Genomic DNA, 18037 nt, shown 5'->3' with positions numbered 1-18037 from the left:
GCACTGGCAGCGTTCCAAGACTCCAGCTATGCCAACATTTGGGAGGCCGAGGCAGGAGGACAATTGGAGAAATGGTTCTACGGTTAAGAGTGAGTACCACTCTGGCAGAACAAAATTTGATTCCCAGCACCCAGGTCTACATGTATGTAATTCTAGTTTCAGAGGATCCAGCGCCCTCTTCTGGCCTCCCCAGCAGTAGGCATACATGCGCACAGTGCACTTAAATACATTAAAAAAAAAAAAAAAGACCAAAACCCAAAAATAAATAAAAGGAAAAAAATCAAGTTCATCTCAGCGAGTCCAAAGTCAGCTTAGCCCGAATGAGAAACTGTCTCAAAGATCAAAACCCAAAGCTCTAACATAGCAGTTGCTCCTGGTGACCAGCAGCCTGGCTTCAGCACTGTAGATTTCCACTGTCTACACCACGCTGTCAACAAAAACGGCCTCATGGTAGCTGAGGAACAGTCCTTCATCAGTGGCTCTTCACAACAGGACTGCCCAGCAGGACCTGAGGGTCACCCTAGTGGGCAGTTTGGAAGAAAGACTACAGTCCAATCACTGTCAGCCATTGATGGCTAAGCCCCTACTGATGCTCCCAGGGACCCCTGGCTCCTCACCACTGTGGGATTCATGAGGTGGGTTCATCCCACCAAGGGAAGCAGGCACCCAGTGAACGGCTTTTCAGCTGACCTCTCAGCACCCACAGAGACACAACCACATGATCCTAAAGAAAGTGCAAGTGCACAGACTCGCATTTCAACACGGAGAAGCCTGTGACTGTAAGAAAGGCTACCCACCTCTGCCCCAGTGTGGAGAGCTAGCTGGGCTCCTTTTCCCAACAGAGATCAGAACTAAGTTTTTCTAAAACACTCACAGCACCAAGAGGACCACAGAAATAAATGACGCATTGCTCAAAAACGGTTTTGCAACTGCCCTTGGCCCTTGCAGCAGCCACCAATCCTGTTTCAAGATCTTCCACAGAGGAGAAGTTCAGCAAATTTTGAGAAAAGAAGGTTGTGTAAGGGTCAAAAGGAGGGCCGGGGGGGCTGCTCTTGCAAAGAACCCAGAGCAGACACTCAGCACCCATATGGTGGTTCACAATTATGTGTGACTCCAGTTCCAGGGGATACAATGCCCTCTTCAGATCTCCAGTCACTGAGTACACAAATGGTACACACGCAGGCAAAACACTCACACATAAAAAGAAACGAATAGGGGTGGAGAGATGGCTCAGTGGTTAAGAGCACTGAACTGATCTTCTGAGGTCCTGAGTTCAAATCCCAGCAACCACATGGTGGCTCACAACCATCTGTAATGGGATCTGATGCCCTCTTGTGGTGTGCCTGAAGACAGCCATGGTATACTTATATATAATGAATAAAATAAATCTTTAAAAAAAATGAATAAACCTAATTAAAAAAGAAGAAATACAAAGTCTCAAAAAAAAAGTCAAAAGTAACAAAAATAAGGCTGCGGCACATAAGATCCAGGGTGCAAAATGCTAAGTTTTCACCTCCAATTTTCCCTGGGTCATAACTGGGCCAGACAGAGACCTAGTGTGATTGAAGAGAAGCCCTGGGACTCTGAATAAGCAGCAATTTAAAAAAAAGTCAACACAGGGCAGCGTATCTTTAATCCTAGCACTTAGGAAGCAGAGGCACGTGAGTCTCTGTGTGTTTGAATCCGGCTTTCATCTACATAGTCAGCTCCAGGCCACCATAAACTAAACAGTGAGACCCTGTCTCAAACCAAACGAAACACCAAATCAAGGCCAGGTTTGTAGCTCAGTTGGTAGTGTTTGCCCGGGTTCAATTCCCGTCATCAGATAATATCAGCTGCTGCAATCTTGGCGTCCAGGCATCGATGGGCCGAAAGCCATGAAACAGTGCCTTCTTTTAAGAGCCTCATCTTGCCAGACAGTGGTGGCACATACCTTTAATCCCAGTACTTGGGAGGCAGAGGCAGCAGATCTCTGAGTTCGAGGCCAGTTTGGTCTACAGAGTTAAGTTCCAGAACATCCAGGACTACACAGAGAGCTGCTGACCAAGACTCTGTATTGGGGAAGAACCCAAGCAAAAATGTGACCATCTTGATGGGCGGTGTGGTTTATCTGCTTCTCTCTCCTTTCAGCCCCGTTGCAGTCTTATGATCATGACCAGTCCCACAGCTAGTGAGTGTGCCTCCACAACCCGTCGGGGAGAATGCGAAGGAAGCCCTTGCTGTGGCAGCCCCCACCTCAGCTCCACACCCCACCCACCCACAGAAGGAGGAGGCCTCTTACAGCTGCTTCCCAGGGTTCAGCGAGCCCATGTCGATCTCTCGGTCAAACTCGGTTCGGATGTCATTGAGTGTACCGTCGTCCCCAAAAGCTCCCCACTCCATGTTGATGCACATGCGCCCCTCATCTCCCTCCACCATGTCAATATGACGCATCTCCTCCATGTAGCAGGCGTTGCTGCCAGTACCTAGCCAGTGGAAGAAACCAGTCAGTGCCTACACGAGTTCTGTCTTACCCGCCTCCCTCTTCACCACTTTAGAAGTCTTCCCAGAGGCCGTGAGGAATCACAGCAGCCTCCTGGGACAGCACAACACCAAGCCAGGCCTCTTTCTTGTACAGCTGCTTAACTCCATTAAGTCCTGGCTTGGCACCACACACAGTAGGAGGAGAAAACACCCAAGCTAACGATCAGCTCAAACAGCACTGTCCTCACACCAGGCGCTCACTCACCCACAATGAGACCAATCTCGCAGTTCTGATCATCATAGCCACAAGTCATCATGGTCCCAACTGTGTCATTCACCACGGCCACAATGTCAATGTCAAAGTCCTGCAGGGGATCAAGGAGCCTTCATCATTACAAGGGGAAGATGGGTGTGAAGAGAAGGACATATCGAGATGCACCGGGCATATATGCCCCTAACCCAACCCATGGCCACACATGGATAGAGAGAGGTGGGGATCACCCAACTCCCCATCCACCTATTATTCTCCGTTTGTCTTCACCATTTTCCAAGACCAATTCCAGACAGCAGCAGCAAGGGTTGAGTTCATCTTGTTGCCTTCTCCCCCTCACACACGACCGGCAGACCTAGCCCGCCACCTCCTGCTCCATTCCCCCGCTCATATCAGTCAAGACAACATTCCTACTTGACAATGGGAATCCTGAGGTTAAGGACCAAAGGGTGTTTTTTGCACCAAGGCCAAAGTTACTATTTGATCACATACAAAACTCACAGGCCAACATGGCCGGGGTGCCAAATCCCTATCCTCGAGCTCTTCGAAACCATGTCCTGCTGAATCTACAGACAGACAGATTTCACAGCCTGTGGGCCCTGAGCTCCTGCCCTTTACTCACCCCTCTGCGCTGGATAGCCTTCCGGATCAGGTCCACCACATCTCTGCCTTCCACGCCACTGGACTTGAACCCCTTAGTCAGGAGACCAAAAAACTCTAGAAGGAAAAAAAAAAAAAAAAAAAAAAGGAAAAGAAATTACCTCCCACAACTGCAACAACAACATTCCAGCAAGTCCTTAGCAGATCCCACGTGGATCCGAGGTCCTCGACCTCAGCCCTAAAGTCATGGTTACATTTGTACATCGTCTCCTGACCAGCCCAGGAGGAAGGAGACTCAGCTCCCCGAAACACCATGACAGGGAGTGTATACATGAATTCCTTGCCCAAGAAGTATTAAATATATAAATATATAGCCTGTATTTCTGACCCTCCTGCCTCTACCTCCTGAGGGCTGGGATTTCATTCAGCAGGTACTAGTGTGGCCAGTCTATGCTGTGCTGGGGATGGCACCCAAGGCTCTCTGTGTGCCAGGCCAGCACTCTTACCATCAAGCACATCCCCAGCTCCTCGGTATCTTCCCTTCACCCAGGGGTCTTTCTCATAGCACTCAATCTTAAAATTCCTCATTCCTGCTAACCTGGGCAGGGTACCACAGAGTACTTGGGGGAGGGGCTCAGAACACCCCTGACTGTATTTCATCACCACCCCCCACACCTACACATAACACATGCAAACGATTTCCAGAAGGACGGAAGTCTCAGTTCCAAAAGCTCATATGCAAAACCCGCCATCACCACTGCCACCGCAGCTGCAGGTGGCTGAGGGAGTCCCCTTCCAAGAAACCATCTCAGCCTCATACCTCATCCAGTTTCGTCTGGTGGCAGGGGAACGAGAAGGTGAAACCCAGAGGGAGCTTCTTCTCTTTGATTTGTAGCTTGTCCATGAAGTTGGCCAGACATTCGGCGATGTGGTCAAACAGCTAAGGACACAAGCGGGAAGGTGAGGAGGAGGCAGGATTCCAGGAGACAGACTCAGGGGGATGGTTTCTATCCATAGCCAACTTGACAGACCTAACATGGCCTAGAAGGCAAACCTCTATAGCATGCCTGTCTGTGTGGAAGTGGGAAGATCTCCCCAAATATCGGTGGCAGCCTTCCACCACAGGCTGGAGTCCTGGATTAATTAAAAAAGGAGTTAATTGAGCTGAGCACCTGTATCTATCCATCTCTCTGCTTCTCGACTGTGGACACAAGTATGACCAGCACCTCAGACTCCTGCTGCTGAGTTCGCTTCCTACGGAGACAAAATAAACGCCTCCTTTCTGAGGTTACTTTTGTTACAGCAGCAAATAGCATATAAAAATGAGCTGGTAGAACTTACGTCACCATCTGCTCTCCTGTGAAAAGGAAATGACATCTGGACTGTCACTCGAAATGACCTCTTGGCTCAGTCATGCAATGTGTACAAACGCATAATGCTAATTAGTGCCCATTAGATGGAATCTTCCACTTAAGCCTTTTAAATTAATCTCCATCAAAAGAGCCCCATAAGGCAGAGGAAGAAGTGGTTATCACAACGTCCACGTGCATCAGAGAACAGAGCATCCTCTGCTGGTCACCATGTTAGTCCAGCTTATTCCTCCAGAACAGAATGCCCATCTCATGCCCAAGAAGTTCTCTGGCTCTTGATGGGGAGTGACAGGATTCGTTCCCTTGGCCGCTCTAGGAACTAACTCAACCAGAATAAGCAACCTTTTTTAATTTTTCCTCTGTAAAAGGAAAAAAAAATTCCCTGAAGGCAATTCAAAGAAATTATTTATTTATTTGGTGTGTGTGTGTGTGTGTGTGTGTGTGTGTGTGTGTGTGTGTGAGCACTCCTTTTTTTTTTTTTTTTTTTTTTCGGAGCTGGGGATCGAACCCAGGGCCTTGTGCTTGCTAGGCAAGCGCTCTACCACTGAGCTAAAATCCCCAACCCGTGTGTGAGCACTCTTGAGCACACCTATGTGTGCCTGTATGTGCGTGCAGCCACGCTCTCGATCATGGAGAACTGGAGTTGCCAGTTCTTCAGTGTTGAGCGTCGCCCCATCTGGGCCCTGGGACACAAACTCTTGTCCCCTAATGAAACAGTGATCTTGAAGTCATCTCCACAGTCTCGAAAGTAAAAGACAGGACAATGGCTGCAGGAGCCACACAGCCGCCCCACTTCACAGAGAGGTGAGTATAACTCAAGCTTCTAGTCAAGCCAGAGCCCTCCAACTGAGCAGCTCCCCTTTCACCGACTCTGCATCCCCGAAGAGAAGCTTAGCTCTCCAGATGTTGAGGCAGAGGGCGGGGCACAGGAGAGCGTAAGCCGAGGCTGGAGAGAATGCACAGAGTCCAAGGAAAGAGAGGGCCAAGTGGCCAGATGGAAAAGCCAACAAGGAAGGAGAGAGGAATGGAAGGAAGACAACAAACGTGTTCCTTCCCAGAAAGGAGCGACGGGCCAGCGGCACGGCTCAGAGGGTTGGCATTTGGTGCCCAGCATGCAGCCTGAGTTTAATTCCTAGAGAGAAAACGGACTGCTCCATGCTGTCCCGAAGCCTTCACACATCCCTCAAGGAGACCCAGCAATCTCTTCACAAGTCTTCTCTGGAATCCTGAAGCAGATCAACAGTAAGGGAGGGGCTAAGAGGCCCACTGGCCCCTTGATGTCTTGGGCCGTAGGCAGGTGGTGGAGTCAGGAAGCCTAATCTAGGAGGAGGAGGCAGCGGCGCTCGCCCAGCTCCCACGTGGATCCTGTCCATCTGTCTCATCTCAAGCAAGGTCACCCACAGTGGATGCTGAACTTTGAACCTCCAGTCCAAGGCAAGAGCACAGACAGAACAGGGCTGTCACCATGAGGGCCATCAGTGGGAAAGTTTTAATAATACAAATGGGGCTTCCGGAGAGCAGCAAGCTCTGCTCATGCTGAAACAAACGCGGGCATATCAAACCGTTCACAGCACACCACTCCCAACGTTTGTTAGCTTTCCTTTTTCTTTCCTTTTTTCCCAGTGCTGAAGACTGAACCCAAAGCCTTACGCGTGGCGTGTGAGCTCTCTGCCACTGAGCCGTATCTTTACAGCCCTTAGGGTGAGAATCTCTATCCAAAGAAAACAAGTCGTAGGAACATCGAGCAGTCACAGGAATTCGGGGGACCTTTATCTGGGGTGGTGAGCAAGCAGATATCTTCTCAGTCCTCAGCCCCAACCACTGTTCCTTCCCCACAGCCTTCCCCGCAGAAGGCAAGAAAAAAGTCCCTGCACTCAGGAGGCTGAGACGGAAAAATAGAGAACTTGGGGCCAGCCTAGGCTACCTCTTGAGGGCCTGATATCAAATCAAACTAAATTCAGCTGGTCAGTCACATTCTAAGTTTGCCATGCTTCATGTGACTCGTAGCTTCACACAAGGCAAATCCATGGCAAAAAGGTCTGAGTAGGCAGCAAGATGAAAAACCTACATGCTTTCTAGAAGGAAAGAGACGACTGCTCCCCTGAACTGAGGACCAACCCTCTCTTCCTGCTATCTGAGGACAGGGGGATGAGATGCTAAAGGAGTCAACACCTTCCCGACATAGAAAGACTCATAGCAGGGCCTAAGCCTGCTAGCTCCGTGCTCCAAATGTTTCCCTTTCTTTATTGACAGGAGGATCCGCTCACTCCTCTTGTCCTGAGATGCACCTCAAAATCCTCACTAGGGTGTGCCGGGGCCCAGGCCAGCATCGGAGGCTGAAGAGGAAGGGTATCATATCAAGGTTGCTCTGAGGCAGAAATCAGTGATCAGAAGACAGATTTCATTCTGTTGGGTTCACAGCTCTTTAAGGACCTTTGTAAGTTTGAGGTTTGATGATTTAGCTACTGATCTAATAAAATTACATTTAAAAAAATCTATCTCTTTCCCTCTCTAATTAAAATAATTAAACTGGGCTGGTGAGATAACAGCACCAAGCCTGACCACCTGTATGTGAACCCCAGAATCTACATAGTAGACAGAATTGATTCCCACAAATTATACTCTGACCTTTACACACACACACACACACACACACACACACACACACACACACACACACACACACACAGTAGCTGAAAAGAAAAGGAATAGAAATGATTTCTTTAATCCTTCTAACTTGGTGGTTTGGACTGTTTTTATTATTAGATGTCGTATTTTAATTATTTCCACAGGTTTGATTTTCACTTGGAAACGAATTCACACTATATATGGCCCAGGCTGGCCTTGAACTCTCAGTCCTCCAGTCGCAGCGTCTCAAATGCTAGTATTATACTGAGACAGTCTGAGAGATTTCAAGGTAAATTTTAACTTTTGGGGTCCTGAATGTTTGAAACAGATCCTCTTTCTAGGTTGACAGACTCACAGCACATGTCAACTGGAGTCCCCCAGCCCGTCAGGCTCTGAAGGGAAAAGCTGCCAGGATCATGGGGTGCCTGGGCCCTTCCCATGTTACATAAGAGGTCTATGGAGACGGAAGACTTGCCCAGCACACTGCAAGTCTTTTCACAACCACAGCCTAACTTCTGGAGTCCCTTCTGGCACTGTCTTATTTGGTTCTCAAATATTTGTCATCTGGGAGCAGGGCCCAGAATGAGACAGAAGCAATATGGAGAAAAGCCTACCACATTCTCCATGAGGCAGAACAACACCATTGTGGCACAATACAGAGCAGGAAGAAGAAAATCTGAAGAACAAGCAAACTCCCATGGAAAACAGCAGGCCCCGGCTCGCCTGCCAGTTGTTGCTCCTCTCTTAGCCCACGATCTAACCAGTACCCTACCATCCCTCTCTACAAACAGACTGGGGTACTGCTGGCTGATAACCATTAGCCCAGAATCATACAGTGAGACTGTCCCAAAACAGGACCTAATCTTAAGCAAACACCCCACCATTGGGCCTCCACAGCATTCTTGACACCGCACAACGGCCATGAGACACCTTCAGGAGAAGGAAAATGCCCACAATCCCAGATACCCAGCCTCCAAAGGAGGCAAGGTGACCGTCAGGATCATGCCTGAAGACAAGCAAAGGATCTGCTACCTTCCTTGCTAGCTCAGCTCACAATCAAACCTCCTTCTCCCAGGAGCCACCCGGCTGGTGAGACAAGGTCAGTCAGGCTGTCGAGGTCCATGGGAAACCTTACGGCTGGAACAGTGTGCAGGATGTCCTAGTGACTGTCCTTCTGTGGTGGGGGAAGAGGCAGAGTGTCCCCCAGCTCAGTGGCTACAGCAGGGAGACTGTACCTGGGTTCCACTGCCCCGCATGATGTCCTCAGGGATGGCGTAGATCTGGTTCTCCATCTCCACCCTCTGGAGGCCATTGTCCGTCACCCTTACTCGGAGCACACGGAAGTTGGTTCCTCCAAGATCCAGAGCCAGGAACTCCCCATGTTCTGTAGACAGACAAAGGAGGGCCACTGTCAATTTGGAGGAAGACAAAGATCAAACTGCCTCATGAAAACCAGTTAAGACTTCAGTACCAGTCAGCAGTCATCGGGGGGGGGGGAGGGTGGCCAAATGGCCCGCTTTTTCTGAATACATTTGGTTCTCTCTCACACAGACACACAGACTCTCTCTCTCTCTCTCTCTCTCTCTCTCTCTCTCTCTCTCTCTCTCTCTCTCTCTCTCTCTCTCTCTCTCTCTCTCTCTGTGTGTAACCCAGACTTGCCTCCAGAGTCCAGGATTATAGACAGGTCCCATCACACCCAGCTTTATGCCTGGCTTCCTCAATAATAAGATATTCTTATCACTACTTTGTAATTCACACCAACAAGACAGTTGAATCATTCAGCCGTCCTACTTAGCCTGTCAATGAACTTAAACTAGAGTTTAGTTTAAGAAGCTCCACCAATCAGATTGGCCTGCAGACTTTAACCTACCAGGAAACTAGCCGACGGGATTGGGAAGCACCATGGCTGCGGGGAGTCACGGAACTGTAAGCAAATAATGAAAGAACGTGCGGAAGAACCCGAAGCCCACAGGAAGGCCAGGGTGGCAGGCTTCAGGAGCCTGAAGAGAAAGCAGTGACCGCAGCCTCACCCAGACACCTTCTGGCCTCCTCACCTTCTCCTTAAGAGGCTAGGGTTCATTTCTGGGTGGAGAAGGGACTCACTAGTGTGATGGTCAACACTGAGCCTCTGGTCTGGTTGGGAGGGTCAAAGACATGTCCTGACTAAATAAACTAAAGGATTTCATCTGTGCCCAGGACTTCTGGACCCCTGAGCACCTTGCCCACGCACACCCGTGACAGCCACTTCTTATGAGCTCCCTGAACCCAGTGTCCATGATCTCTTAATGCAAAAACTTGGGGTGGGTATCAACCAACTGAGGGTCCTCCGGACTCACTCCCACACACTTGGTCAGGTGCAGTGCTAGTCTACATAACGTTCATCTGAAACCCATGTCAAGTGTGTGAGAATCCTTGCCTGGCTACTTTTTAGCCTTGAGCCTCTTTTTCCTCAGACAGATAGAATCCTGACCTCTGTCCTCTTTAAATAGGAGCATCACACTGCCCAGGACTGTCCTGAGAGAACTGAGCAATGTTCTTGAAATCACCCAGAATTATAGCAAGAACTTAAAGACACAGCACCAGGCTCATGGCAAACACAGTCTCACACCTACTCAGACCGGTCTCTCAAATGGCAAGGGAGACAGTAGATACCTTTCCAGGAAAAGCCACTGGAAGCAGACCAGGTGACTTAGCATTCCTCTCGCTGATACAAACTTTCCACTCCCTACTACTGGGTTTCTGAAGGAATCACCACTACTCACCCCAGACACTTGTTCACTACAGGCCTGTTCACTAAAGGCTTGCTACGGCAACGCCAGCTTTGACTCACCGTGGACACTGTCCACCCCCTCTCCGTGGCCTCAGATGACTTTTCTAGACACTCGAGTACCCAACCTTCACTGGCCATGGGGCCTCAGCCAGATTCTAGGAAACGCTATGTGGTGGTTGTCAGGGGGATGAAAGAGAAAAATCAGGGGGAGCTGCCTCATCAGCACTTTGAGGCCCGGGACACACACGATCCGCTGAATCAGTGACCATGAGGGGACGGAGGTGGCCGGCACTGCCTCTGGCTGGTTATCATCCAAGACCAGCCCAGCTGGACTCGGCCCAGCATGGCTCCATCAGGAATGTGATTCGGCTGTATTTTCTGGTGGACCGAAGGGGACTGTAAAGAGTAAGGGTGCTGGTAGGAACTGGGGGACACTCACCATTCCTTCAGAATATATTCCACCCACACTCACGGCCCCAAGGACTGACCCTCTGAGTTCAGAAGATGAGACGGTGACTCCAGAAATCCTATTAGGACCCCACAGGGCGATGGAGGGATCCTCCTAGGCCCAATCTCTCTATTGCAGATGACCACTCCCCACAGAGCAGTGCTTAGGAGACAGCCTTTACACATGGTGGTCAGGACTCATGAATTCTGGTTCAGCAGTGGCCTGGGCACCTGACAGGCTCTCTAGGCATGCGGCCTCGCCGCAGAACTCACAGCTTATAGCGCTGACTTGCCAGGGTACTTGCAAGGTTTTGGTGGAATACAGACTAGGTTGCACACGTATGTACGTGTATAACACACAGTTGTCAGTAAAGTGCCACTGACCTTGTCATCCTTCATTGTCATCATTCCTTGGTCTAAAAGGTCTTCTCCTAACTCTTATTAGCTGCTCTAAATCGTAGCTCAAAGCCCTACCTCCACTGGGCTCCTTCCAAGACATTCCAGAATCCCAGAATAGCATTCACCAGAGCACGTGACAGACTGTGAATGTGAAGGGCAAAAGTATCTGTGGGCAGGGCAGGAGAAAGGTTCTGATGTAAGAAAATCCACCAAGAGCACGCTTCTTAGCCCAGTGCGGTGATCCTCCCATAATCCCACTGGTTAGGGGGCTGAGACCGGAGTCAGTGTCCCCTACATAGTGATTTTCAGTCCAATGATGGAGAAGGAAGTTTCTTATATCATACAAGCAGAGTTGAAGACATCTCAGGGGTTAAGAAAGAGCACTACTCTTCCAGAAAATGAGGTGGGTTCCCAGCACCCACATCGGGCAGCTCCCCACCACCTAAAACTCCAGTTCTAAGGGACTCTTCTAGTATCCATGGTTACTGCATTTACACGGTGCACATGCCTACAAGCAGGCAAATATACAAATGAATAATAATAAAAATTAAGCTGGGCTTAGTGGCATATGCTTTAAATCAATCGGAAGGCAAAGGCAAGCAGATCTCGGTGAATTTGAAAACAGCCTGGTCTAAATGGTGAGTTCTGGGGACAGTCAGTCACAGAGAGACCTTACCTCAAAATAAAAAAGAATAATTAAAAAAAGGAAAATGAATTTTAAAATAATACACAATAAAATACACTTTTAAAAAGATGTCCAGGGGTTGGGGATTTAGCTCAGTGGTAGAGTGCTTGCCTAGGAAGCTTAAGGCCCTGGGTTCGGGTCCCCAGCTCGAAAAAAAAAAAAAAAAAAAAAAAAAAAAAAGAACCCAGTAGGCTCAGAGTAGGCTCCTCTAGGTAACCACAGATGGTATTTGAGGCAACTTACCACCTCCTGTTGAATCAATGGTTCACTCATTAAATAAGATGTTTGCCTAGCAACTGTTAAGGGTTTAGATCACGTCTTCTGACTTTTTGTTAACCATGCTGTTATCATGATCCTAACTTTCACTTTTTAAAAAAGTGAAATATATACGAGAACAGATGAGTCAGCTAACTAGGCAAAGGTGACTGCCACCCTGTCTGACAACCCGAGTTCGATTCCTGGAATCCACATGACAGAAGGAAACACTCCCGCAAGTTTTCCTTGGATCACCAAATTTGCTCTGACACACACCCACACACCCACACACCCACACACCCACACACGCCAAACAAATAAATGGAATAAAACCTTTAACATATAATGGGAGTGATGTCGCTGCCTTCAATCACAGCGGAGGCTCCGACCTGGGCCAGCCAAAGGGTTTCTCTTGAACAATAAGTAAGCACTTGAAAGTTGTAAACCCTCAAAGGGGAATTCTTCACTTGCAATGCCAAGAGTGTAAAACCTGGAGGCAGCAGCAGCCTGAGCTGGACTGGGTGTCAGGAAGTGATCCCTCTGAAGTTGAGTCATTTGGTTAAGGTCACAAAGGGGTGAGAGAGAGCTAGGGTCTGACGCCAAGGCTTCTGACTCTAAAGCCTGGGCCCCTCCTTCAGGACCACGGCTTCCTCTTTGTGGCTCCAATTCCTGGAAACCACAGAGCAGTGAGAAAGAAAAGCAAAAGCAACCTCCTCTGTACCAGGAACTCCAGCTTATCGATGGAAACTAGACCTTCCATATGGAGTGGAGGGACGGCAGTAAGAGAGGCCATCCACTCCACTGTAGGGCCTGCTGACGCTTGCTGATGCGGCTGCGTGCACAGGCGCAGAATAAACTGGCACTCTCCTCTAACTCCACCAAGCCTCTGTACCCACCTCACAGGACACGTCAGGCCTCTCTAAGATGTTCTTCATGTAAACACACCCATACACATAAAATAACACATACAAAATAAATCAGAAGTACTTCTGCGCACAGCTCAGAAAGGGGTGACAGAGGGACCGGGTGGCGCCACCCTTCATCAAATCGCCCAACAGGGAAGGGCGAGGCTGCTGGCTCCCGCTTTGTCTCCGCAGACTCACTTCCCACCCCCACACAGCCAGCAGCCCACTTTCAGCTTGACCCTTATCAGATGCTTAAGGTCAGTGAGATAAAGAGTTCCAACTTCTGGGAACTCACCTGTCACAGGAAAGCCAGGGCACTAAGTGGCAGTTAGCCCATCTAAACATGGTAGTCAAAGTCACCCGGGGTAACCTGACACCGGAAATTCATTCATCACTCCTGGGTTGTTTGAAAGCTTCCACGAGGCGATCTGGTACCCGGTGATGGCTGGTGTGTGTGTGTGTGTGTGTGTGTGTACACGCACATGCCTTGTTCTCTTTGGTCTTTAAGGTTGAGTGAGGGACAGTGGCCAGTTGAATGTTCCAGGAGGTTCTATTTTCAACCATTAGGTACTTGCCACTAATTAAAATAGATCACCACCTGCTCCTCCCATCAGGCGCTCAGTGCAGTAGGCAGGGCCAGCCCTTTTAAGAAGGCTCTGCAATAAAAAGGTGATTGGCCTTGTATTTCAAAGCCACCTTTCCTGGTCCTCTGAGGTAAGTGTGTCGAGAAATGGAGGTGTCCTCCTGGGTCAGCATGGCTAAGCCCCTACAGCAGATAATTAAACAGATGATTTACAAATGATGGAATCTGGGAACCCCTTCTAAACAAGGGGGCACCCCACAGAGCTTCCGAGATTCTAGGCAAGCATAAAGGTGGCCAGGTCTGTCTGGAGCAAGGGCTAGGGGGAAGCTAAGTAACAGCTCACCTCCTGCGCTCTCACCTCTAGTTCTACTTCTCGTTCTGCACCGTAAGATTTCCTTCAGCTACAGTTAGCACTGAGACGCATCCATCAAAACTCGATGTGGGGTTATTTCAAGAGATGCTCGTTTTACATTTACTTATGTGGTGTGGATATGGCCTTCAGAGGACAACTGTAGGAATGTCTGTCCTTTCCTTCCACCATGCTGGCCTCGCTCGGGAAAGACTCAGCTTGTTGAGCTTGGTGCTTGCATGGACTGGGCCATCTGCCTCGGTTTTGGGTTTAAGATGAGGCTGCACTCTCTAGGCCAGGCTGGCCTCAAACTCACAGCAATCCTTCTGCTGCAGCACCTCTTGCCAAAGCCTTCAAGTACAGCGATTACTCAGAGTAAACAGTCAAAAAAGCCAGTGACCACCCAGGCCCCCTCGCTTTGCCCATCCACAATGTGAGACTCCCTGCTCACTGTCAATGCTGAGGCAGTGAACACTCCTTGTTTCACCGCTGTGAGGAAGGCCAGCGCCTGTCTGTGTTCTCCACTTCTCATTTACTACTTCACATTAGTAAAAAGACTTCACAGTCATCTGTATAAAATGTACGATTAAAACTTATTGTGAAAGTTAAAAAACAGAAAACAAAACCAAAACCAGGAGATTATTAGAAGTCTCGGTGGTTAAGGGCATGCCCTGCTCTCTTCCTGGGGACCTGAGTTTGGTTCCCAGCATCCACATTGTCCAGCTCACGGCTACCTTTCACTTCAGCTCCAGGAATGTGGCACCCTCTAGTGGCCTCCCAGAGCAATGCCCTCATGTGCTCAAACTCCAAGCATATACATAATTATTTTAAAAAAAAATTAAATAGAAGGGACGGGAGTAGAGGCATGTGCTATAATCCTAGCTTTCAAGAAGCAGAGGCAGCCTGATCTACACAGCACATTCCAGGCCAGCCTGGGCTACTTCGTCTTAAAAAGTAAACACACAAAAATGAAATTTTAGAAAGGAAAGGAAGGGGGGGGGAGAGAGAGAGAGAAAGAGAGAGAACTAAATCCATCATGAATCTTCAAATCAGATATTCTCCTGCCATCAATTGTTTCAGCAATGAGAATGGACAGCCCCTAAAAGTGCCACAGTTGTCCTGATTGTGACCCGGCCACAGACAGACCTGGGAGGAAAGGGAATGGTATAGGAGTCATTTCTGCTCCTACAAGAACACCTTTCAGGTGCAGGCAATAAGAGTTAGTGTAAATCCTCTAGATGGAAAGACAGTCAGCATACGTGGACGTTCACAGCATGGTTAAGTGTCAGCGTGTCATGTCAGGACGCCAGTCTGGCATAACTATAGAATATGGCACCAATTTACAGCTGCCAGATACATCATGTCGAAAGCAGCTAGAGCATAGAGCTGATGCGATGGGGGCTATAAGCACCTAGCAAGTGTCATTGTCTAAGTTGTCACTGGGAACTGTCTGGCTCCCAAGCAGATAAGATTGTGTCTTCAAAAGGCTTGTGTGTGAGTAACCCGAAGGGGATGGACTGTGTCTAGGGCCAAGGAGATGACTAGAGCATTGCACAACAGCCCAGCCAAGGAGCGGTGGGGGCCTGGGTTCAAGGGCCACATAAGGGGGTGGGTGTGTGTGTGTGTGTGTGTGTGTGTGTGTGTGTGTGTGTGTGTGATCCTCCTGCACTGGAGTACCCAGTGTAGAGGGGTAATGGGACTTCCAGTGGTGACGCTGGGAAAATCTTAGGCCTAGCTAACTAGACAAATGGATTGCGTTGGGCTGACTCACAGGACTCCCAGACCTTCTGGCCACCCAATGCCGGAAGCGGCAAACGGCATGTGCTTCCAGGTCACTCACTGATATACAAGTAGACTTCTACGCTCCATTTCTGAACTGGCCCTGTAAACAATTCTAAGCCCATAGAAAGGAACCTGTCCAGAAGTCCCCACTGGCAATAAATACTGCTGTAGGACACAATCCATGGGCTATGTGTGAGACCCTATCTTAAAAAAAAAAAAAAAAAAAAAAAATCAATACAACGATGAGATGTTTGACCCAACAGATGTGAATGCCACCCACTCTGGGGAGGCTATCAGTGCTGTCTTTGCTTACATCGATCGTCAGCACCACATCATAAACCCCCTTATTAACTCACTTGTGCACTGCTGTTGACTCAGGCCTCCGCTGCATGGATGTTGGTCTAATACACAGCAACCAAGATAAGGGGCTTCAGCAGCTAGCACAGGACCTATCACGGAGCTGGTCTGTCTCCCTTTATCGCACCTCACGCTTGCGTTATATGGCCCGGTATCACTCTCTAATTGTCTCCTCTGCGTAAGCTTTATCTCCCTAAGGACAATTCTCCTTCTTCAAAGGCAAGCCACAGGAGCTTGGCACACCACAGCCTCACAGATCACTGAACCTAGGAGGGGACTTTGTGGATCAAACCAAATCAGAGTTCCCAAAGGAAGAATGAAGGCATTGTGCTGGGCGTGTGGGAGGTACGCGGGGAAAGAAATAAAACATGCCGTTAGTTAGTGGTGTGCTTCGGCGCTGGGCATTGGCTCACACCATCTGCTTGCCAGGAGACCGTCCTCGGTAAATCGACTCTCCTTTTCTGTAGAGTATCTACCGTTGAGACCCCGAGCGGGTTTTAGCACAGAACTGTCTGGTAGACACGGTCTAGTTTCTGTTTCAATGACTGTACCTAGTGCAAGGATGCTGTGATCTGTATCCAGTGACTTAGGGGTTGTGTCTTCTCACGACCCACCATGTTGTGAGAGCTGTACTTAAGCATGCTCATTTGTGTATGCAGCACTCCTTCAGGCAAAGATGCATTTCCAGTATGGTGGCATTGTAAACACGGCTGGGACTATGGGACTTAGAGGTGTAGAGTTGAACTGTCATAGGCACTTGTCGCCTGTCTGTCACCCAACCTGTACCACCACCCAGAGCTATGCACAGGCCCGGGCAGGCACATGCTCGCTCACACTCACACACCTGGTAACTCTGCCATATCCGAGTCTGACTCCCGGCTCAGCTGTGTGGACCTGGACAGATTATTTGTCCATCAGCCCTCATATTCTAAAACAGGAAGATAAAAATCTTTTTCTTTTAGGGGCTGGCGAGATGAGTCTGAGGAAAAGGCGCCCGCTGCCAAGCCTGACAGGCCACGTTTCACCACCCAGGACCCACGTGGTAGAAGGAGAGAGCAGCCGTTAGCCTCCATTCTCACAGAAGTGCACACACGCACACACACACACACACACACACACACACACACACACACAAGAAAATAGACACAAACATGGGAGTTTCGTTTAAATGAATTGGAGCTAGAGAGATGGAAGTTTATAGGAGCACTCACTGCTCCTATAAAGGACCCAGGTTCGATTCTCAGTCCTGCCCTGGTGTCTCAGTCTGTAACTCCAGTTCAAGACCCTCTTCCGACCTCTCGGGGCTCCTGGCATCCACATGGCACGCAGGCAAAATACACACAGAAACATAAATAAATCTTTTAAAATTAACACGGGTGGGTGCTGAGGAAACGCCCCAGCGCGGCCTCTGTCCTTCGACATTTTAGGTGCTTACTTAGCGAGATACAAGCCGCCCTTCAGAAGTTGATACATTTATCAGAATGTCAAGCTGAAACACAGATGTGGCGTGACGTCCAGTCAGAACGAGACAGAGGAGTGGTCAATGTGCCAATCTAGAGGGCACAGCAGAACTCGCAGGGTCCTCGCTCCCCACTTCAGGGGACTCTGAAGATCTGAGAACTCACCCATTCAGCAACTCTAACAGGACACATGCTCTGTGCCGGGCTCCAGCAGGTCACAAGGCCTCAACAAATATTCTTATTTTAGGAACTGTACACAGTCTTGTTAAACCAGATCCAAGAGACTCTCAAAAGGTGTTCCTCAAGGACACACAGGGATCCAAGGTCAGGTTCCAACACAGACCGGCCCATCACAGCCCCCGGCTGGCTGCTCAGCCCCTCCCTCGGCTCTCAGAATCTGCTTCCTGTCCCGCAGATAAAGACCTCGCTCACACCAGCGCTCCCACTTTCGTGGACCCCACAGACACCAGTCAAGAACATGGTTGACGCTGTGGCAAATGAACAAGGCTTTGCCAGTGCTGGGTTCCAAAGCCAGTGTGCAGGTTCAGACTCCTGGCATTCTCTTAGAATCTTCTCTCCCCGGCCATCAAAACCCCCACCCCCTGGGCCGAGACTACGTCTCCAGACACCCAACCTGTGCTGAGGAACTGACACGGGTGGGGGGATTCTGTTCATGCCCTCAGAAACTTCCATCACCTCCACCATATCAACAA

General features: G+C 49.3%; 1 protein-coding gene across 1 annotated transcript in view; it reads right to left on the bottom strand.

Moving 5' to 3' along the window:
- Positions 1-18037, bottom strand: part of Hk2 (hexokinase 2) — a 49890-nt gene that overhangs the window by 14814 nt on the left and 17039 nt on the right. The window contains 6 exon segments of the mRNA XM_032906302.1: positions 2282-2465; positions 2729-2828; positions 3357-3436; positions 3439-3451; positions 4155-4274; positions 8568-8716. Coding sequence (XP_032762193.1) covers positions 2282-2465; positions 2729-2828; positions 3357-3436; positions 3439-3451; positions 4155-4274; positions 8568-8716 — 646 coding nt within the window.

The sequence above is a fragment of the Rattus rattus genome, chromosome 6, assembly GCF_011064425.1.
Source record: "Rattus rattus isolate New Zealand chromosome 6, Rrattus_CSIRO_v1, whole genome shotgun sequence".
Lineage (NCBI taxonomy): Eukaryota > Metazoa > Chordata > Mammalia > Rodentia > Muridae > Rattus > Rattus rattus.
This window is presented reverse-complemented; position numbering and strand designations above follow the sequence as displayed.